The sequence below is a fragment of the Alligator mississippiensis genome, chromosome 5, assembly GCF_030867095.1.
Source record: "Alligator mississippiensis isolate rAllMis1 chromosome 5, rAllMis1, whole genome shotgun sequence".
Lineage (NCBI taxonomy): Eukaryota > Metazoa > Chordata > Crocodylia > Alligatoridae > Alligator > Alligator mississippiensis.
Genome location: NC_081828.1, coordinates 215,561,092 through 215,578,058, shown reverse-complemented (window position 1 = coordinate 215,578,058; position 16,967 = coordinate 215,561,092). Strand labels below are relative to the sequence as shown.

At 49.3% G+C, this 16,967-nt stretch overlaps 1 protein-coding gene across 5 annotated transcripts in view; it reads left to right on the top strand.

The window, feature by feature from the left end:
- Nucleotides 1–16,967, top strand: part of ALS2CL (ALS2 C-terminal like) — a 91,356-nt gene that overhangs the window by 35,631 nt on the left and 38,758 nt on the right. Inside the window, exon 1 of one of the 5 annotated variants that reach the window (XM_019480711.2) lies at nt 3,981–4,063. The exons of 2 other annotated variants lie outside the window; for them this stretch is intronic. In XM_019480711.2, coding sequence (XP_019336256.1) covers nt 4,040–4,063 — 24 coding nt within the window. In that variant the 5' untranslated portion in view covers nt 3,981–4,039. Of the gene's footprint in view, nt 1–3,980; nt 4,064–4,663; nt 5,047–16,045; nt 16,522–16,967 lie in introns of those variants that run through there. 2 more of the 5 variants (XM_014602750.3, XM_014602751.3) reach the window with 2 other exon arrangements.

The following is a 16,967-nucleotide window of genomic DNA, read 5'->3' as shown; positions in this document are numbered from 1 at the left end:
TTCCCCTCACCCATGCCACCGCTTGGTGCCACTACCCACTGCCGGACCCCTGCAACCTCACCTATGCTGCTGCTTGTCCTCAGACCCACACTGCTGTCCTAGACCTGGACCCATTGCAGTTGCTCCGGCCTCCACAGATCCAACCCAGGAGGAGCCCTCAGTCTGGATCTGACCCAGGGCCCGGGATGAGTGTGACATCCCTGCTATAAATGATATGTTCATACAGCAAGAGGTAGCTCCAGCGCTGAAGGGAATCTAGACAACATTGGGCACGTCTTACCTATTCCCTTTGCAAGTCTCACCACCGTCCAGAGGTTTAAAATAGCAGGTAGTTGAGAATAGCCTGAAATACTTTTCGCTGCTTGGAAAAACAAAAGTAACGTCTTGAAACGTGGTTGCAAAAATCGGTCATTTCTTTTGCAAAAATGAACCAAGTTAAACGTTTTAAACTCCGTTTTGAGAAATCATTTGAAATGTTCAATGCATCCTGTTCTTTGGTTTGGTTTGGGGGCTTTTTGGTGGTGAGGTGTGGAGGTGGTGGGGGGTGGGGATCATTCTTTTCAAGTGGAAAAGTAATGTTGCTTCACAACTTTACAAAAAAGATCAAATTGGCCTAAAAAAAATAAAGGTCAAAATGGAACGATATTGCCTTGGCTGACCAGAAGTGGACTCGCTTCTGATCAGTCAAGGAAATATTGTTCTATTTTGACCTTTATTTTTCACCAGGTAAGACAAACATGAAGCTTGGACTTTCCATCCTGATTTCAGCGGAGAGAAACATTGAAGTTTTAGTTTCTTGCGGGGTAGGAAACCTGCCTGCCCAGCCAGCCCTAAACAGAACCGAAGTGTGCTGAGATCCAGTCCAGATCGCTACCCAAAAGACCACATGGCATCTGAAGCCAGGACTAAGCGCACCAATCTCTTATCCCTAAATGTTTGAGTGTGTTTGAAGGTGTTGGAGGGTGCAAAAAACAGTGTCAGGACACTGAGGACAGAGGGCGATTTAAGGAGCAGTCACCTGAAACGGGAGAGGAAGAAGTGGGCTGTCAAGGGATGCAGGTAGGAGACCAGTTGTCCCACTAAGAGGTGGTGGAAAGTGTGAGAGAGAAGGGAAGTTGATGCTGCCCCTGTATGGGGCCACTGCCCTGGGCACCCCCTGGAATGGGTGCAAGGTCCGACAGGAGGACCGGAGCTGGTTGGGAACTTGCCAGTGGGAAAAGCGGGCATCTCTCCATTAAACCTTTCTGCACACTGTGCATTTGGGTACGGACGCACATATTCCAAAATGCCGTGGATGGGGTGTGAAGTGCTGCGTCTCCGATGGCAGGGGGCTCAGCCCAGCCCTTCATGGTAGCCCTGTGCCCAGGGCTGTTGTCACTTCTCTGCTTGTTTCCTAAATGCGAGTTCAATAAACTTTGGGAGTTTGGCAAATGACCCAAGTCTGCAATGCATCTGCCTGCCTTGGGGAGGGGGCAGTGCTTGGATCCATGCTTTTTGGTTCCCAGGGGCTGTGGGAACCTAGAGGCCTGGGTTGGGTAAGGAGTGAAGACCCAGCTGGCTGTTAGAAAGAGACCTCTGATTGACTGCCATGCAAGGGCGCTTGTGAGGAAAAACTGGCAACAAAACAGGAAAAGAGGAGGGGGCTACATCCCAAAGCAGCCAGTAACAGCAGTGTGTGTAAGGTGAGGAGCAATGCACTGTGGGATGCCCAGAGGCCCGACCAGCCCTGTGTCATGGAGCGCTCAGTGTCCATGTGCAACCTTGAACTGCTTCGAAATAGTACTCGATTTTCCACGTCTGCTTTTGAATTGTTCCGTGCAAATTTAAACCAGTTTACCCTGCGTGCATGTCTGTCTGCTTCAGGGTTACGCTGCGTGGGAACTGCTCCAGATGCTGTGTGCCCATGCCCTGATGTTCTTGTAGGGTGCAGGGAGGAGCTGAAGCAAAACCGCTTTTATTTTTAGCTTGATTTAAAAAGGGAACATGGGTTAGTATTTTTGTCCCAGCATTGCTTCTTTGGAAGGCTTGTTCAGGCCCCTGTTTTGTCTTGTGGGTTGGGGTGGGTGGAGACCCATGCCTCTCCTTATGCAATACAGTTTCCCCCAGACTAAGCTCTGCACGGTGCCTTGGAGGGGCTTTCTAGCCATGGGGCAGGCCCGTAGGGTAAAATGAGGCCGCCTGATTCAATTACTACAACTCTGCAATGGGGTGGGAAATGACGTTCAGGATTGAAAGGATTGAAAGGACTCCAAAATGAAGTATTTGAATCCGTCAGTAGACATGAGTCAAATGCATTGGCTATTCAGGAATAGTTGTGTCTTTGTTTCCATCAAACTTAAAGAAAAATCCAAACACTTTTCTGCAAAATGTGAGCAAAAGATCATGGCCTGATGTGGGATAGAAACAAACGCTGAATGGTCAGGACTTTCCAAGGGGTGGCAAACTCCAAAGATCCTTTGGCCGTAATGAGAAGGGCCCGGTAGCTAATGCCTGCTAGTAAAAGGAAGAGATGGCACCCCCGTGACACTGGGGCGATGTGCCTCAAAAGCCACAGCTAACGCTGAGTTTGGGGGTTGTTTTCAGGGCTGGAAGTTCGGAGTGACTTCTGTTGGAGGCTGGGCAGGGAGCTGGACTTGCCTGGCAGGAGTGTTTCTGTGCGGAGCGTGCACAGGCCAAACCCAAAGCTGGAATGCAAAGTGATCCTTCATTGCAGCACTGCCCTGCACTGTGCACTAGATATCTGCCTGGGGTGCTGCCAGCGAGGCCTGCCGTTCCTCCAGTCTGAGAGCATTCAACTGGAGCTCTCCCCTGAGCAAAGATCTCCTCCCACCCTCTTGTTGAACGCCTTGAGCAGGCAACCAAGGGGGGGACAAGCTTCTCGTGATACACTACTATCCCATCCCGCCTTCTACTTGGGTCTTCCTGCAGGGAGTTGGGCCAGATGACCCTTGAAGTCCCTCCCAAACCCACATCTCTGTGATTTCCAAGCCCTATGTGAAAGGGGAGTTACATTTCCCAAAGTCTCCTCTACCTCTCAGTTTTATCCCCATTTTACAGGTGGGGAAAACTAAGGCTTGGAAGTGGAGAGACCTGACCAAAGTCCCATAAGCAATAGGTGATGAATAAGACTCAAATGCTTTACTGCATGGCCCAGTGTCTTATCTCCTACCTTGCAGTTTTATCCCTACTTTACAGGTGGGGAAAACCGAGGCTCGGAAGTATAGAGACCTGACCAAAGTCCCATAAGCAATAGGTGGTGAATAAAACTTTAATGCTTTACTGCATGGCCCTGTGTCTTATCTCCTACCTTGCAGTTTTATTCCTACTTTACAGGTGGGGAAAACTGAGGCTCAGAAGTGGAGAGACCTGACTAAAGCCCCATTAGCAATAGGTGATGAATAAGACTTAAATGCTTTACTGCATGGCCCAGTGTCTTATCTCCTACCTTGCAGTTATATTCCCATTTTACAGGTGGGGAAAACTGAGGCTTGGAAGTGGAGAGACCTGACTAAAGTCCCATAAGCAATAGGTGATGAATAAGACTCAAATGCTTTACTGCATGGCCCGGTGTCTTATTGCCTACCTTGCAGTTATATCCCCATTTTACAGGTGGGGAAAACTGAGGCTCGGAAGTGGAGAGACCTGACCAAAGTCCCATAAGCAATAGGTGGTGAATAAAACTTAGCTGCTTTACTGCATGGCCCCGTGTCTTCACCACGCAGCCCTCCAGCTTTCCACAGTGCAGACACATGCTGACCCCATCGCTCACTCTTCATTTATTTCCCCCCCCTTTCCATCCTCTCCTTGCCGTATAGGACAGCTGGCCAGCACATCAGTGCAGAGAAAGCTCCCCTGACAAGGTGGACAGTGAGTTATGGTGCACGTCCCACCCCAGGGAGCCCTGTGGATATCCGGGGAGCAGGGAGGAAGTCGGTGCAATAAAGCAATCTGTCTGCACAAAGACTCTGTCGGCTACCAACGCTGCTCGGGTCCCTGGTTATACGCAAGGCAGTTGCTTCGTATTGTACCGCGGGAGTTGATGAGCTCCAGACCGCTTCTCCCAGTAAGTTCCAGTGACTTTAGCACTATTTGAAATCCTACAGCTGGAGCGAAAACCGGCGACTCATAACATGTCAGAGCACCAAGGGGGGGGAAGAGCGGGGCTTTGTTCCTGCTCATCAGCGAGCAGAAAGGGGCAGCAGGAGCCTTTGCTTAGCAGCATTTCTTTATTTTTTTTGATGGGGTGTAAATAGGCAGTGGGCGCTTTTATGGGGATTTGCACATTGTAGCCCGAGTGGGAGACGCTGCCAAGCTTTTGTGCAGAGTCGCTGGGGGTGCATGGGTGGGCTCGGGTGGAAAACCACTCCGTTCGTTGCTGATAATGGCTGATACAAGCTGGCTTTTCTGCTGGCCTGGGGACACGGGGCAGCAGCTCTGTTATATCCCAGGCCCTGCGCTCTGAATAGCAGGAAGCATTTATTTTCTCTGTTTTGATCTGATGTGGGCCAGCGTTCAGCAGAGGAAGGCGATACGTGAGCGTGATCCCTGCAAACCAAAGTCACTTCTGTGTGGCATCCGTCCAGCAAATTATCCTGGAAACCACAAGGTCCCAAAAGGAAACAGGCGGCCGGGAGCTGGAACGATACGTTAGATGCTTGAAGTCAGGGATACAACGCGGTGGGGAAGAAACTCCCTTGCATGTCTTTCTTTTGAAGTGGCGTGTGTGTTTTTGCCTTCCTCTAACATAGACTCACCGCTGGCTTTATGAGAAACACAAGTACTAGGCAACACATCACACACTTCTGTTTATTTAGTGGGGTTACATCACTGTGGCACGGGGCCCGGTGTGCGTGTGTGTTTGTGAATGCAGGAGACAGGCCTGGATCTGTGCGCGGCTGGATTCGGCCGATCAGCTGTGGGAGGGAGATGTGGGTGTGGTGAGCAGTGACTTTTTAAAGCCACAAATTAGTTCAGGGCCCCAGAGCTCAGAGGATCTGCGGCGGCGGCTGAACAACAGGGAAAATATGAGTGCTCCTCTTATGTAAGGTAAGTTTACACTGCCTTACTTCAGGGTTTTTAGCCACTCTTGTGCGTGTCTACTTGCCTGAAAGCTGGCTCCATTTGTGCTTGGCCGATTGCATAAGGGGAGGCTTTAAAGTCACACTGCACAAGCTAAGTCACTGATGAAATGAGAGTTCAAGAGCGTGCCACATCGAAATCCCTTTTCAGGGTTTATGTAATGATGCCTTTCCTGCAGTGTCTATCTGAGTGTATTGGTGCACAATGGTGAGAGCTGGGGTGTCTCCGGTAAAGCGGGGCAAAGTGTATTGGCGCACAATGGTGAGAGCTGGGGTGTCTCCGGTAAAGCGGGGCAAAGTGTATTGGCGCACAATGGTGAGAGCTGGGGTGTCTCCGGTAAAGCGGGGCAAAGTGTATTGGTGCACAATGGTGAGAGCTGGGGTGTCTCCGGTAAAGCGGGGCAAAGTGTATTGGTGCACAATGGTGAGAGCTGGGGTGTCTCCGTTAAAGGGGGAGAAATGCACTGGCATTACCAATAAAGGCTATGCCAAAGTGGTGGAAAGTAGGATCGTAGAGTCATAAGAGATGAGGGCTGGAAGGGGCATCTGGTCCATCCCCTGGCACCAAGCAGGACCAGCCCCAACGATCAAGGTAAGCGAGCTGTGGGCTCTGTCCTCCTCCGTGCTACAGTTCAAATCCAAGCTTTGCATCTCTCACACGAGACTTCAAGGGGAGGCAGCAAAAGGATGCAGACCGTCTAGCTGGAGACGCCTTGCAGAAGTGGAACAATCTGCCCCTGCCTGAAACTATTGCTGCAGTGCGTGGCGCAGATTGTAAAAGGCAGGCAGCCTTCATCTCACCTGGGATCGCTGGCTTGATGAAGCAAGATCGGGAGCTGACTGCCAGGGAGGTGCGTGGCCTCCCTGGCTGAGTCACGAGTCTGGTATTTGGTTCTAGTTGTGGTGGAAGAGGCTGATGTGTTGTCCTGGGTTTCTGCAGGAAGGAGGATTTCACCCAGGACTGCCAAGCTCCTTCGGCACGGGTGGTGAATGTGCATTAATAGAGTCATAGTTGTTAGGGGCTGGAAGGGACCCTACAAGATCCTCGGGTCCTGCCCCGCTGCACTTGGGGGGAAAGACAACTGGGGTCGGATGACCCCAGCGAGGTGGGCGTCATAGGAAAGGATGCTGATTTTCTAACACACTTGAAGGTTGATAATGAATCATAGAGAAATCAGGCTGGAAGGGACCTCTGGAGCTCATCTAGTCCAACCCCCTGCCTGAGACAGGATCCTCTCTGTCCAAACCATCCCGTACAAATCCACTGTCTACCCTCTTACCAAAACTACAGAATCAAACCTGACACACACACAAATAAATGTGATTAAACCTAGGCAAACTTTCTGGTCCTGAAATCTCAGGAGTGATTTTTTTTTTTAACCTGGTTTGATTGAATTGGGAACGAATATTTAATTTCCCACGGCCAGAAAGCTCTGCAGATGATGCAGCTGCTCTGCAAAACGATGGTTTTGCTACCTTCGTCTGTAAAGTTGGTAAGAGCATCATTCACAAAGCAGCTCTGAGGATCTCCCATCTTGCCAACGAATCTGTTAGCGCTCTCGCTTGGTGTGATGGTGTCTTCAAGCCTGAGATGCTTCAAGCCAAATAATGGATGGATTGGACCAGCCTTTTCTGATGAAGCAAAATGTGGGCATTAAACTTCTGGCAAGGTTTCTGCATATGACTGTGAGAATGCACGCCTCCAACGTGAGAGTTACAGCAACTTAAACATCCCCTGGCATCCCAATTGTACATTAGGGATACGTCTGGTTAGATCCGCACAGTTGCATTTTATTCCACCAGTATCTACAGGCTTCAACAAAACTCTGTCGTGCCAAGTTTTGTGTAGACCTAGCATAGGCAAAAAAGGAGGCGGCAGCAGTGGTGGAGGTGAACAACGAATGGATGATTCATTCGCTGATGAGAGTGGATCTGTACTCCTATTCATGTACCAACAAATCTTTTCAATGATCAAAGGGCCAAGAAAGATGTTGTTATGTGCAATGGTCAGGACAAGGTGTGTGTGTGAGGGGGGGCAAGGGAGATAAACCCAAGTGTGCCCATTAGATACCCTATGGGCCCTTGGGCAAGCAGTGCCCTTTCTTTTCCTTGGTTTTTCCATCTGTGAAATGGGGGAGTATAGCGCGGCTCTGCCTTGCAGCAGTGTTAGGACCGTCCATGGAAGGTGGTAACGCATGTGGGTAGCATGGTAATGTTTATCCTCTGTTGCAAAACTCAGTTCTGCACACTGTCTTTCACACCAACCGTTGCAATGGTCTGGAGAAATACCGATGGAAAGGAGTAACATCCAAGAGACGGGTGGCAAGAGAGGCATGTCGGAGTGATGCCCTGCCGTGGGGGGAGAGTCTCTACTGGAACAAGGCAAGGAGCACTGCCTCGGAGATGACTGCTACGTCCACCCTTGCATCTGACTGGACATTTGACTTCTGTGGCAAGTGAGATTTGGATCTGAAGACCGTATTTAAGGACAGAAGGGACTGTGCATGGCATTGCAGCTCGCACAGCCTCTTGTCTCCACGTGTGAGCGCACAAAGTACGAGTGGTGACTTTGTTACTGGAACCTCCTTGAATCACTCTTGACAGCTGAGCAGGTTTCTGACAGGGATGCATTCATTCCCAAACTGCTTATACACGTTCCCCTTGATACACCTTACTCCCTATTCATTATAGGTTGCAATCAAATGATGTCGCACACCAGTGCACCCTCATGTCGAACCAACCTAGTCTTGATTGCACGTGTACCAAATTCGAAATCAGGAAACGACCAAGAGTGTTTTGTCCCTAGCACAAAACTTTGGGTAACTCTGAATCCACCCAGATTGGCCGCATCTACATGAGTCTCTTTACTGCACCGTAGCTCATTACTACTGCTCAGTAACGTTGCAGGGCATGACCCATGACGCGCTGCTGCTGCACAGTAGTGACGAGCTCCTGCGCAGTCAGCATCACTAGGAAGCCGTGCGGGGATGCTACTCCACAGCAATGCCGGTTACTGCGCTGTCATTTAGTACTGGGATTTGCAAGTACTAAATGATGGTGCAGCAACAACTGTGCAGTCAGCATCTCGTGTAGACGCAGCCCTTGGTTGTTGCATTCTTGAAGCATGTCTTGTTTGCTCCCCTCCCGGCGCTGGTATCCTCCCCTCCCCATGTACCAAGCAGAACATGTCATTTTGGGGGGGTTTTTTGCAAGGGCCCTGCTAGGTCCAGAAGCTTCAGCTGGTTTTAAGGTTTTTTTTTCCAGGCAGTTGTAGCCATTAATCCTTTCCAGTCATTTTAGTGAGGCCTATACCTCTGACTCAGCCAGCAGGAGGGCTGGGATTTGAAGCTGTCCCTGGACTCGGTCCTGCTGAGCTCAGCTGTCCTAGAGCCAAGCTGTTGTGGTGGGGTTAATAGCACTTAACAGGGTTCCTGAGCCAAAGGGTTGGCAGGCTGCAATGAAGATCGGGGGGAAGTCAATAGGCTCTGATCCAAATATCACAAAAAATACATCTATTTCAGTGGTTTTTAAAAGGGCTTTTAATCAGGTCTGGATCATGCAGCATTAGAAACAGTAGTTGAGTGCAGAAGGGTGCACTCAGATTCTAGCTTTTGCTGAGCAGGCAAAGGTTGAACAGGGATATGGAAAGTTTCTGGCCTGGGGGTGGACCAGTCTTCCAGTCCCCAGGATTGAAGCCAGCCCTTTAGCACCCATCCAGCCATTTGGTTACTAGTTCACGCTGGTACGCACCCTGTCTCCTTGCTATTGGGTCAGATGCTCTCTGACCTGCTCACAACTTCCTTCTTCAAGTAGCATGTCAGCAAGTTTTCCTTCCAGGGTCTTGGGTGGATAGAAAACTTGCTGGATTATCAGATTCAAAGGATAGTAATCAATGGCTCGATGTCTAGCTGGCAGCTGTTATGAAGTGGAGTGCCTCAGGGGTCAGTCCTGGGTCTGGTTTTGTTCAATATTTTCATCCGCGACATAGAAGATGGGATGCAGTGCACTCTCAGCAAGTTTGCAGATGATGCCGAGCTGGTGGGGAGTTGTCAATATGCTGGAGGGTAGGGTTAGGATTCAGGGAGACCTTGACAAATTGTAGGATTGGATCAAAAGAAATCTCATGAGGCTCAATAAGGACAAGTGCAAAGTCCTGCACTTAGGATGGAGCAATCCCATGCACCGGTGCAGGCTGGGGGCTGACTGGCTGGGCAGCAGCTCTGCAGAAAAGGACCTGGGGGTGACAGTGGGCAATAAGCGGAATATGAGCCAGCAGTGTGCCCGTGGTGCCAAGAAGGCTACCGGCATCCTGGGCTGCATTGGTAGGAGCATTGCCAGCAGATGGAGGGCAGGGATTCTGCCACTCTATTCAGCACTGGGGAGGCCCCATCTGGAGTCTTGTGTCCAGCTGTGGGCTCCCCATGACCGAAACTATGTGGAGAAGTTGGAGGGAGTCCAGTGGAGGGCAATGAAAATGGTTTGGTGGCTGGGGGATAGGACTGGTGAGGAAAGACTGAGGGAAATGGGCTTATTTAGTCTGCAGAAGAGACAACTAAGGGTGGGACTGAATAGCAGCCTTCAACTCCCTGCAGGGGGGCTGCAAAGAGGCTGGAGCTGGGCTGTTCTCAGTGGGGGCAGATGACAGGACAAGGAGCAATGGGCTCAAGCTGCAGCAAGGGAAGTTGAGGTTGGATATTAGGAAAAAACTTTCTCACTAAGAGGGTAGTAAAGCACTGGAACAGGTTACCCAGGGAGGTGGTCAGGTCTCCATCCTTGGACCTGGCTAGACAAAGCCTTGGCTGGGATGATGTAGTTGGGGCTGGTCCTGCTTGGAGCAGGGGGTTGGACTAGATGTGACCTCCTGAGGTCTCTTCCAACCCTTTCTATGAGTCTACCGGCTACATCTCTCTCAGCCTGGGATGATTTCATCCAGGGACAGTCCTGTGAGATGCATTATGTTCCTTCTCGCTGGTGCATACCTTGCATCACTTATCCATCAAGCCTACAAGGCTGCCACATCAACCTGGTTCTCCTCTCCTCCAGTGTGTGCAGTAGTTATCAGTGGTGACATGACATCCAGGACCAAGGACCACGGGGATTAAGCAGCTGATTCAACTACACTGTCCTGGGGTCTTTCTTCTTTCCCCACCCCTGCAAAGCATTTCACTGCTATCTTGTATCTAAATGCTCCCTTCTTCCTGTGAGACACTGTGTTTGGGGTTTATATTATCACCCCTCCCTTTTTTTTTTTCTTTCCAATATTCATCTTTTAATCCGCACACTGCATTTTCCAGCCTGCTTCCCTGGTGACTTCAATTGTACATGAACATTAAATTCTCAGTCAAGTCCCATTGCCTGCCTCCACCATTGGACATGAAAAGCTTGCTTCAGAGAGCTGGCGTTGGCCAAACAAGGCTTAGGATTGTTTCCCTTGTAAAACAAAAGGCTTCTTTGACTCCAGCCTAACTGCAAATTCAGCCAGAGCATAACACACTGCATTTGTATGAACTCAATGCTCTTAGTCTTGATAAGGAGGAATAAAGATTTAGATAAGAAAGAAGCAGACTCTGTTATCTACAGATTAACTCAGGCACTCTAGGGAGCTAATGCTTAACATGCTTGTGAAAGAGCTCACAACCCACGTTGACTCGAGAGGAGTCTGCATTGGCCCCCAGTTGCCTGATTTAGGTTTCGATCCAAGCTTTCACCTGCATGGATCCAAACGAGTTGCTTTTGTACCTCTTTAGACTTCTCACTGTATTAACAAGTCAGGAGAGCCTTGTCAAAGACTACAGTATTATAAGCAAGCAAACAGGAAAAAAAGACAGACCTCTGTCTTCCGCGAAGACCACCGCTGCCGCGAATGTTTCAGATGCATTTCTTTTAAAATCTAGGGTTGTCCCCAAAGCTCGTAATCAGATCACGCCTCCCTGTCCAGGTATCGCATGCTTGTTCCTTGCCACAAATATTGCAGGTGGGTGCAGGTGCAGAGATTGATCTCCTTGGGTGTACTTTTGGGATGAAAGGTCCTAACCTGCTATTGGCACATAGACCGGTGCTACATTGAGCTCCCACAAGCCACCTCTGTTATAATTTGCAGTTGCACCTGCATCGATTTCCAACCCCCTCCCCCATGTTTAACCCTAAGGAGTGAGGATGTAAACCTTACAACGTAAACCATAATGGATGTTAAACCATAAACCACAGGATGGGATTCATCTTTATACCTCTGCAGTGTTGGGTGCAAGAGGGCCATGATCATAATTCAAGTTTTCTAGGTGCCAACATACTTTTAGGTGACAGTAATGCATGGACCTGTGTGCATTTGCAGGACGGGACACCTGTGCTGCAAACTGAAATGCAACGGTGGGGTGAGAAGAGCTGTGATCTGTGGAGCAAACCTGAGTTGGGAGCATCGTGGTACTCGGGTAACAAGCTTTTAGGGTCAACACCTCAGTAAGAGCCTGGAACTAACTGCCGTGAAGAAATGCCCATAGTAAGATTCCTTAGGTATTTGCATTTGATGCTGTCCACCAGCGCCAAGCTTGAATCCAAGGGTCCTCATCCCTCCCTCTAGGGAGGTGGGGAGCTTGCTCAAGAGAAATGAAGTGGGCTCATTCCTTGTCAGGTGCTGATGAGGTTGGGTTGTCCAGAGGGTCACGTGGGCGGCATCCCCGAGCTCAGGGAGGATGGTACGTCTTCGTAGGATGGGACAGAAACAAGACTGCAGAAAGTCTGAGAAGTGGATGAACTAAAGCTGATGAATTGGCAGTCATTGGAGCAGAGAGCACTGGGATGATGCAATGACTTCCAAGGAAAAAATGAGTCAGGAGGGGTGGAGCTGTGACGTTTCACATGGGGAGTTTAAAGCACAGAAAGTGCTGGGGACAGATGTGCTGTTGGCACCCCCGCTTTGGATAGAGGACACCTTCCACCATGCCTAGACACTAAAGCACCTGGTGCTATTTCTACCCATGGACCATGAGTTCTGTCTGGGATGATCTTTAAGCATCAAGCTCCACTTGATTTGGAAATGCAGCTGAGATAAAGCAAGGATTCAAGGGCAGAAGTGGGGCATTTTGTGCTGAGAGCGGATAGTCCCCATCTGAAAACGTCATCATAGGTGCGAAGGTAACAGAAGGGGTGATGACAAGCAATTCAACAAGGGGCTTTGAATCCTGTCTGATGTCTATGGTTTTTTTTTTTTTCCCAGTAGTGATGCTAATGGAACAAGAGGCATAGGATTGCAAATTAGTGGAAGCAAAATCTTCATCTCTTCTGCTGAAAATATCGGACGTGCCTCTCTTTATTGTTCTCTGATCTCCGCAGAACAAGTCTAGTATGCTGCTCACCTCTCTTAGGGTTGTCGTGGCCTCTGCCTCTTGATGTGCAAGTTTGACAGCTCTGTTGTGCCTTGATCCACATACAATAGGACCTGATCACCAGCTCAGGTTGGATTAAGGATTGTTCTTTAATGGATGCTTGGCCACTGAAAGATGACTTAGTCTTGGTTCAAGCCTCCCCGTCCCTCTTGGTGCCAGAAGGTACCTGGTATACTTCGGCCGAGAGGCCAAAAACTTGGTGGGCCGTGGGGTTGGATGTCCTCCGTTCCCTTCGGAGAAAGCTCCCCATCATCTATCCATCCAGTTCCCAAGCAGGATCGAGGGAGGGCAATGTGTTTGGGAAGCTCCCTCTACTCCTGTCCTTCCATCTCCTCTCCCCAGTGCTAAATCACACAACTGGAAAAGCCACAATTTATGGCTGTATTATTAAGATGGACTTGTACAGAAAGTAAGAACCACAGAAAATATGGCAATCAGGATCATAAAGCAACTTAACCCATGGGTGACTGAGATTCCCTCGTGCATTCAAAGGCAAGTGGTTAATGCCAGGAGCAGACTTCAGCAGACTGGGGGTGCTTAGCCCACGTTGCCTTTATGAATTCGGCAGAACAAGGGAGACTTGTGAACCCTCTGTCCAGAGGAGTCACTTGCCTGACCCGAGGCACTCTGCTGATGTTCAGCTTTGCCGCAGCTCCCATTCAGTTCCTAAAATGTGCAAATGCTGCATGTGACCTCTGCTTGCCCTTAACCTCCTCTTGGCTATTTATGGTTCGGCCCTGAGTCATCATTCAGATGGCACAATGGCAACTGCTTTGAAATCCCATTTGTCTAGGGGTGAGTAAACACCATACTCAAATAATTGCTCCAGTAAATGACTCCAACTAATGACCTTAAGAAAGGGGGGCTAAATTCCTTCCATTATCTTTTTAGTCTTCTTAGATCATATGACCTTGCCAGCTAACAGCTGCATGTGAAGTAAGAAGGGCTGCTTTAAAACTTCACCAAACGCTGGCTGAATGAATGGCAGAAGATAGGGTAGAGATTGCACTTTATAGACTAAATAAATAAGAGGGGGGGGGTGTGTGCATATAATCTCATACACACATATATACACATGCACAAACATATATATACAAATGTGTATATACATACACACACATGCATATGCACACGCACACATATATATGCACATGTGCATGCACATGCACACATACACATATATATATACACATGCATATACAAATGTATATAGACATATATATACACATGTGTATATACATACACACATGTACACATGTACACACATCTATACACATGTGCATGCACGTGCACACATATATACACACATACACACATGCATATATATGCACATACATATACACACATGCACACATATACACATATATGCACACATGCACACACACAAACATATACACACATGCACACATATACACATATATGCACACATGCACACATACACAGACATATACGCACACATGCACACATATATACATATATGCACACATACATACACAAACACATGCACACATGCACCCATATATATACACACATATGTACACATGCACACATGTACACATACACAAACATACACACACATGCACACATATATACACATATATATACACACATGCACATGCATACACACATATGCATACACACATGCACACACACATATCCTGTATACACACGTGTGTTGATATATGTAGATATGTATAGACATATATAGATATCTATATGTGTGTGTGTGCACACACACATGGTATGTACATTATACACACATATATCTCTTACGTGCAGTAGTTAGTCTGTAAAGTGCGTATCTACCCGACCTTTTGCCACATACACAATAGAGAGAGCACCCACAAGCTTTCCTCAGAGGAGCGGATGGTACTAGCGGAGTACGGGAGAGGGAAGAGTACTGAAATCACAGCCCTGGACAATCCAGGTTGGTTGCCAATGCTGCAGGTGGTGAGAGCTCGAGGAGGGTCATTCAGATTTGACATCCAGTCTCTGGCTTATCTCCGATGGCTGCGGGGCAGACAGGAGGCACCAGATGTACTTAATTTCCAGTGAGTGCTCTAGAGGACATTTTGAGGGACGTTTGAGTGGTTTGTAGCAGAGGCGTCGGAAAGGATGACCTTTCAGCCCACAAAAGAAACTCTTATTGATTTTAAATCTCTGCTTGTTAACCACACATAACCGTCCATTCGCTCTGTGAAGCTAGCCTCTCTCAGCAGGCTGCTTGCTTTGGCCAAAATGCATTAGAAAGCAAAATTAAAAGTTCTCCCCACCAGCTTTATACGCCGATTCTCAGTCTTGAAGCAGAAGTGCTTTGCTGAACAGGCTGAAGTTCTCTAGGCAAAAAAAAAATGAAGTTACTCCTTAAATAGTATAGAGGTGTTGGGGGGGAGGGGGCGGGGAGTGAATGAAAAAGGGTAGCAAAGTGCATTTGGATGGGCGCAGCTGCCTCAGCACCTTTTTCAGTGGGTGGGTGTGTTTGTTGCATGCAGGGTGACCACCTTTTCAAAATGGGAAGTGGGGACACGTGCCTGCCTCTCCTTCTTCCCCCCAGCCCCCTTTTCACTGCAGCCGAGCAGGGATGGATATGGGCTGTCTGCTGTGGGCTCAGGGCTCCCTGCCTTGCTGTTTCTGCCCTGGGAGCCCCGTGCTGTCCATGTGCCCCCTGCCCACCCCGCAGCAGTGGGGGGCACAAATTCATGCTACCACTGCCCCCACTGCTGCTGGGCAGGCATGGGGTCTATGGATGGGACGGGGCTCCCAGGGCAAAAGCAGCAGGGTGGGGAGCCCTGAGCCTGCAGCGGGCTGCCTCTGCCCCACAGATAAATTTAGGGGCACATGCTCCCCATGTCCCCTGGATGAGATCTATTCCAGCCGCAGGCTGCACACACAGCCCTACCCCTACCCCACTCCCTCCCTCACTGTGGGGGCCTCCCATAGACTTACCTGCAGGGAGCTGCTCTCTACACTGCCCGGCTGCCTTCCTGGCCATATGCACGTGTGCGGGGCCGCACATGCACGTGGCATCCTCTGTGTCCCGCTCCTGGCAGCCCCAAGCAGCCCATGCAGGCTGGAGTGCTGCCAGCCTGCAAGGGGGAACCCACTGTTTCCTGATCCCTGCACAATGCTGCAAATCTGGGACAAACGCGGTCCTGGACTCAGGCGGCCAAGGCACTGGGACTTGATCCCATTCTGGGACTGTCCTGCCCAATTAGGGATGGGTACTCACCCTAATTGCACATTACCCCGTGATAGTCGTAGGATGTTGAACTAGGAGGAACACGAGGAAACGGCAAGGGGGCAATTAAGATGTCATTTGTGTGCGTGGTCGGACAGGCATTTCTTTTTCGATCAAATCATCCATGTTCTTGGGGTGGGGAGAAATGTTGTTCACACTTAACATGTGAAGATCTACCAAGCGATTCAAAGCGGCAGCTCCTCATTGCTTGCCTTCATACCAATAAAAAAAGGCTTGAACGGGTGCTTCTTCATATGGCAGTGATCTCAAGGCATGGGACAGGGGCTGGAAAGGTGGGTGGCTTCCTGCTGTCCATCTGAGTGAGGTGTACCTCTTCCATCTGCCCCCTCCAAACTGAAGCTAAACTGCAGTAACTTTCCTCCCTGTTTCATTCGGGGGTAAATCGCTGCAGGTTAGGAACAGACAGAAGAAACACTTACACCATGACAGCTAATGCTGAATTGTGCTCCTGAAAGGCAAGTTTTCCCCTTCTGTACATCTGTCCATGCCCTCAGAGTTGCATTTTTTTTTCTGGTTAGCAATATCTGCAAACCACACCCTGCATTTCTTTCCCTTGGCTCTTTTCCCTGCTAGTCTTCTGTGACGTTAGCTGGCAATGCTTGCTTTCTCAAGCATGTTTATCTCTGTCTAGAAAAGGAGGAAGCCCTGGGAATGTGTTCACGTGGGTTCACCGCTGCGGCTTGGTACTTCCATTTTGGGCAAATCCTCCCGGGTGCCAGATGTAGCTAGTTTGTGCTTAGAAGAGGAGGGGAGGTTTTCTGTTCCTCTGAAGAAGTGGGATGTGGGCAGAGCTGCTGTGGCGGTAGGTGGCTTTTGTGGCAATGTAGAGCTGTCTTCTGGCTTCCAGTGGAGGTGGGCTTCTGCATGCTGGCATTAGATAATCTGAGGCAGGAAGCGGGGTCTGATGCTCGGTGTGGCTGCTTTGTGCATACATGGGTTTCGGTTGGGAATGTGAATTGAGCACTTGTAGAAATAACTTGGGCTCGACTTTTCGACACAGGGCCCTACTACATGGTGACTCACTTGAATGCAGGGTAAAGCTACTCCTTGCAAGTGCTGTGTGTCTGCTCCTCTAGTCCGTTTAATCCTGGAGGAGAGTTTGCGCCAAGCAAACTGGGCTACTCCCCATGTACTGTAACAGCATCTACTACAAGCCTCTGTATGTTTGCTCCTTACTATAAAGTCCCGGAGCAACTAATGCATGCTACTAGTGCTGTGTGTCTGACTAGTTCCTAGGGTAGGGACTGA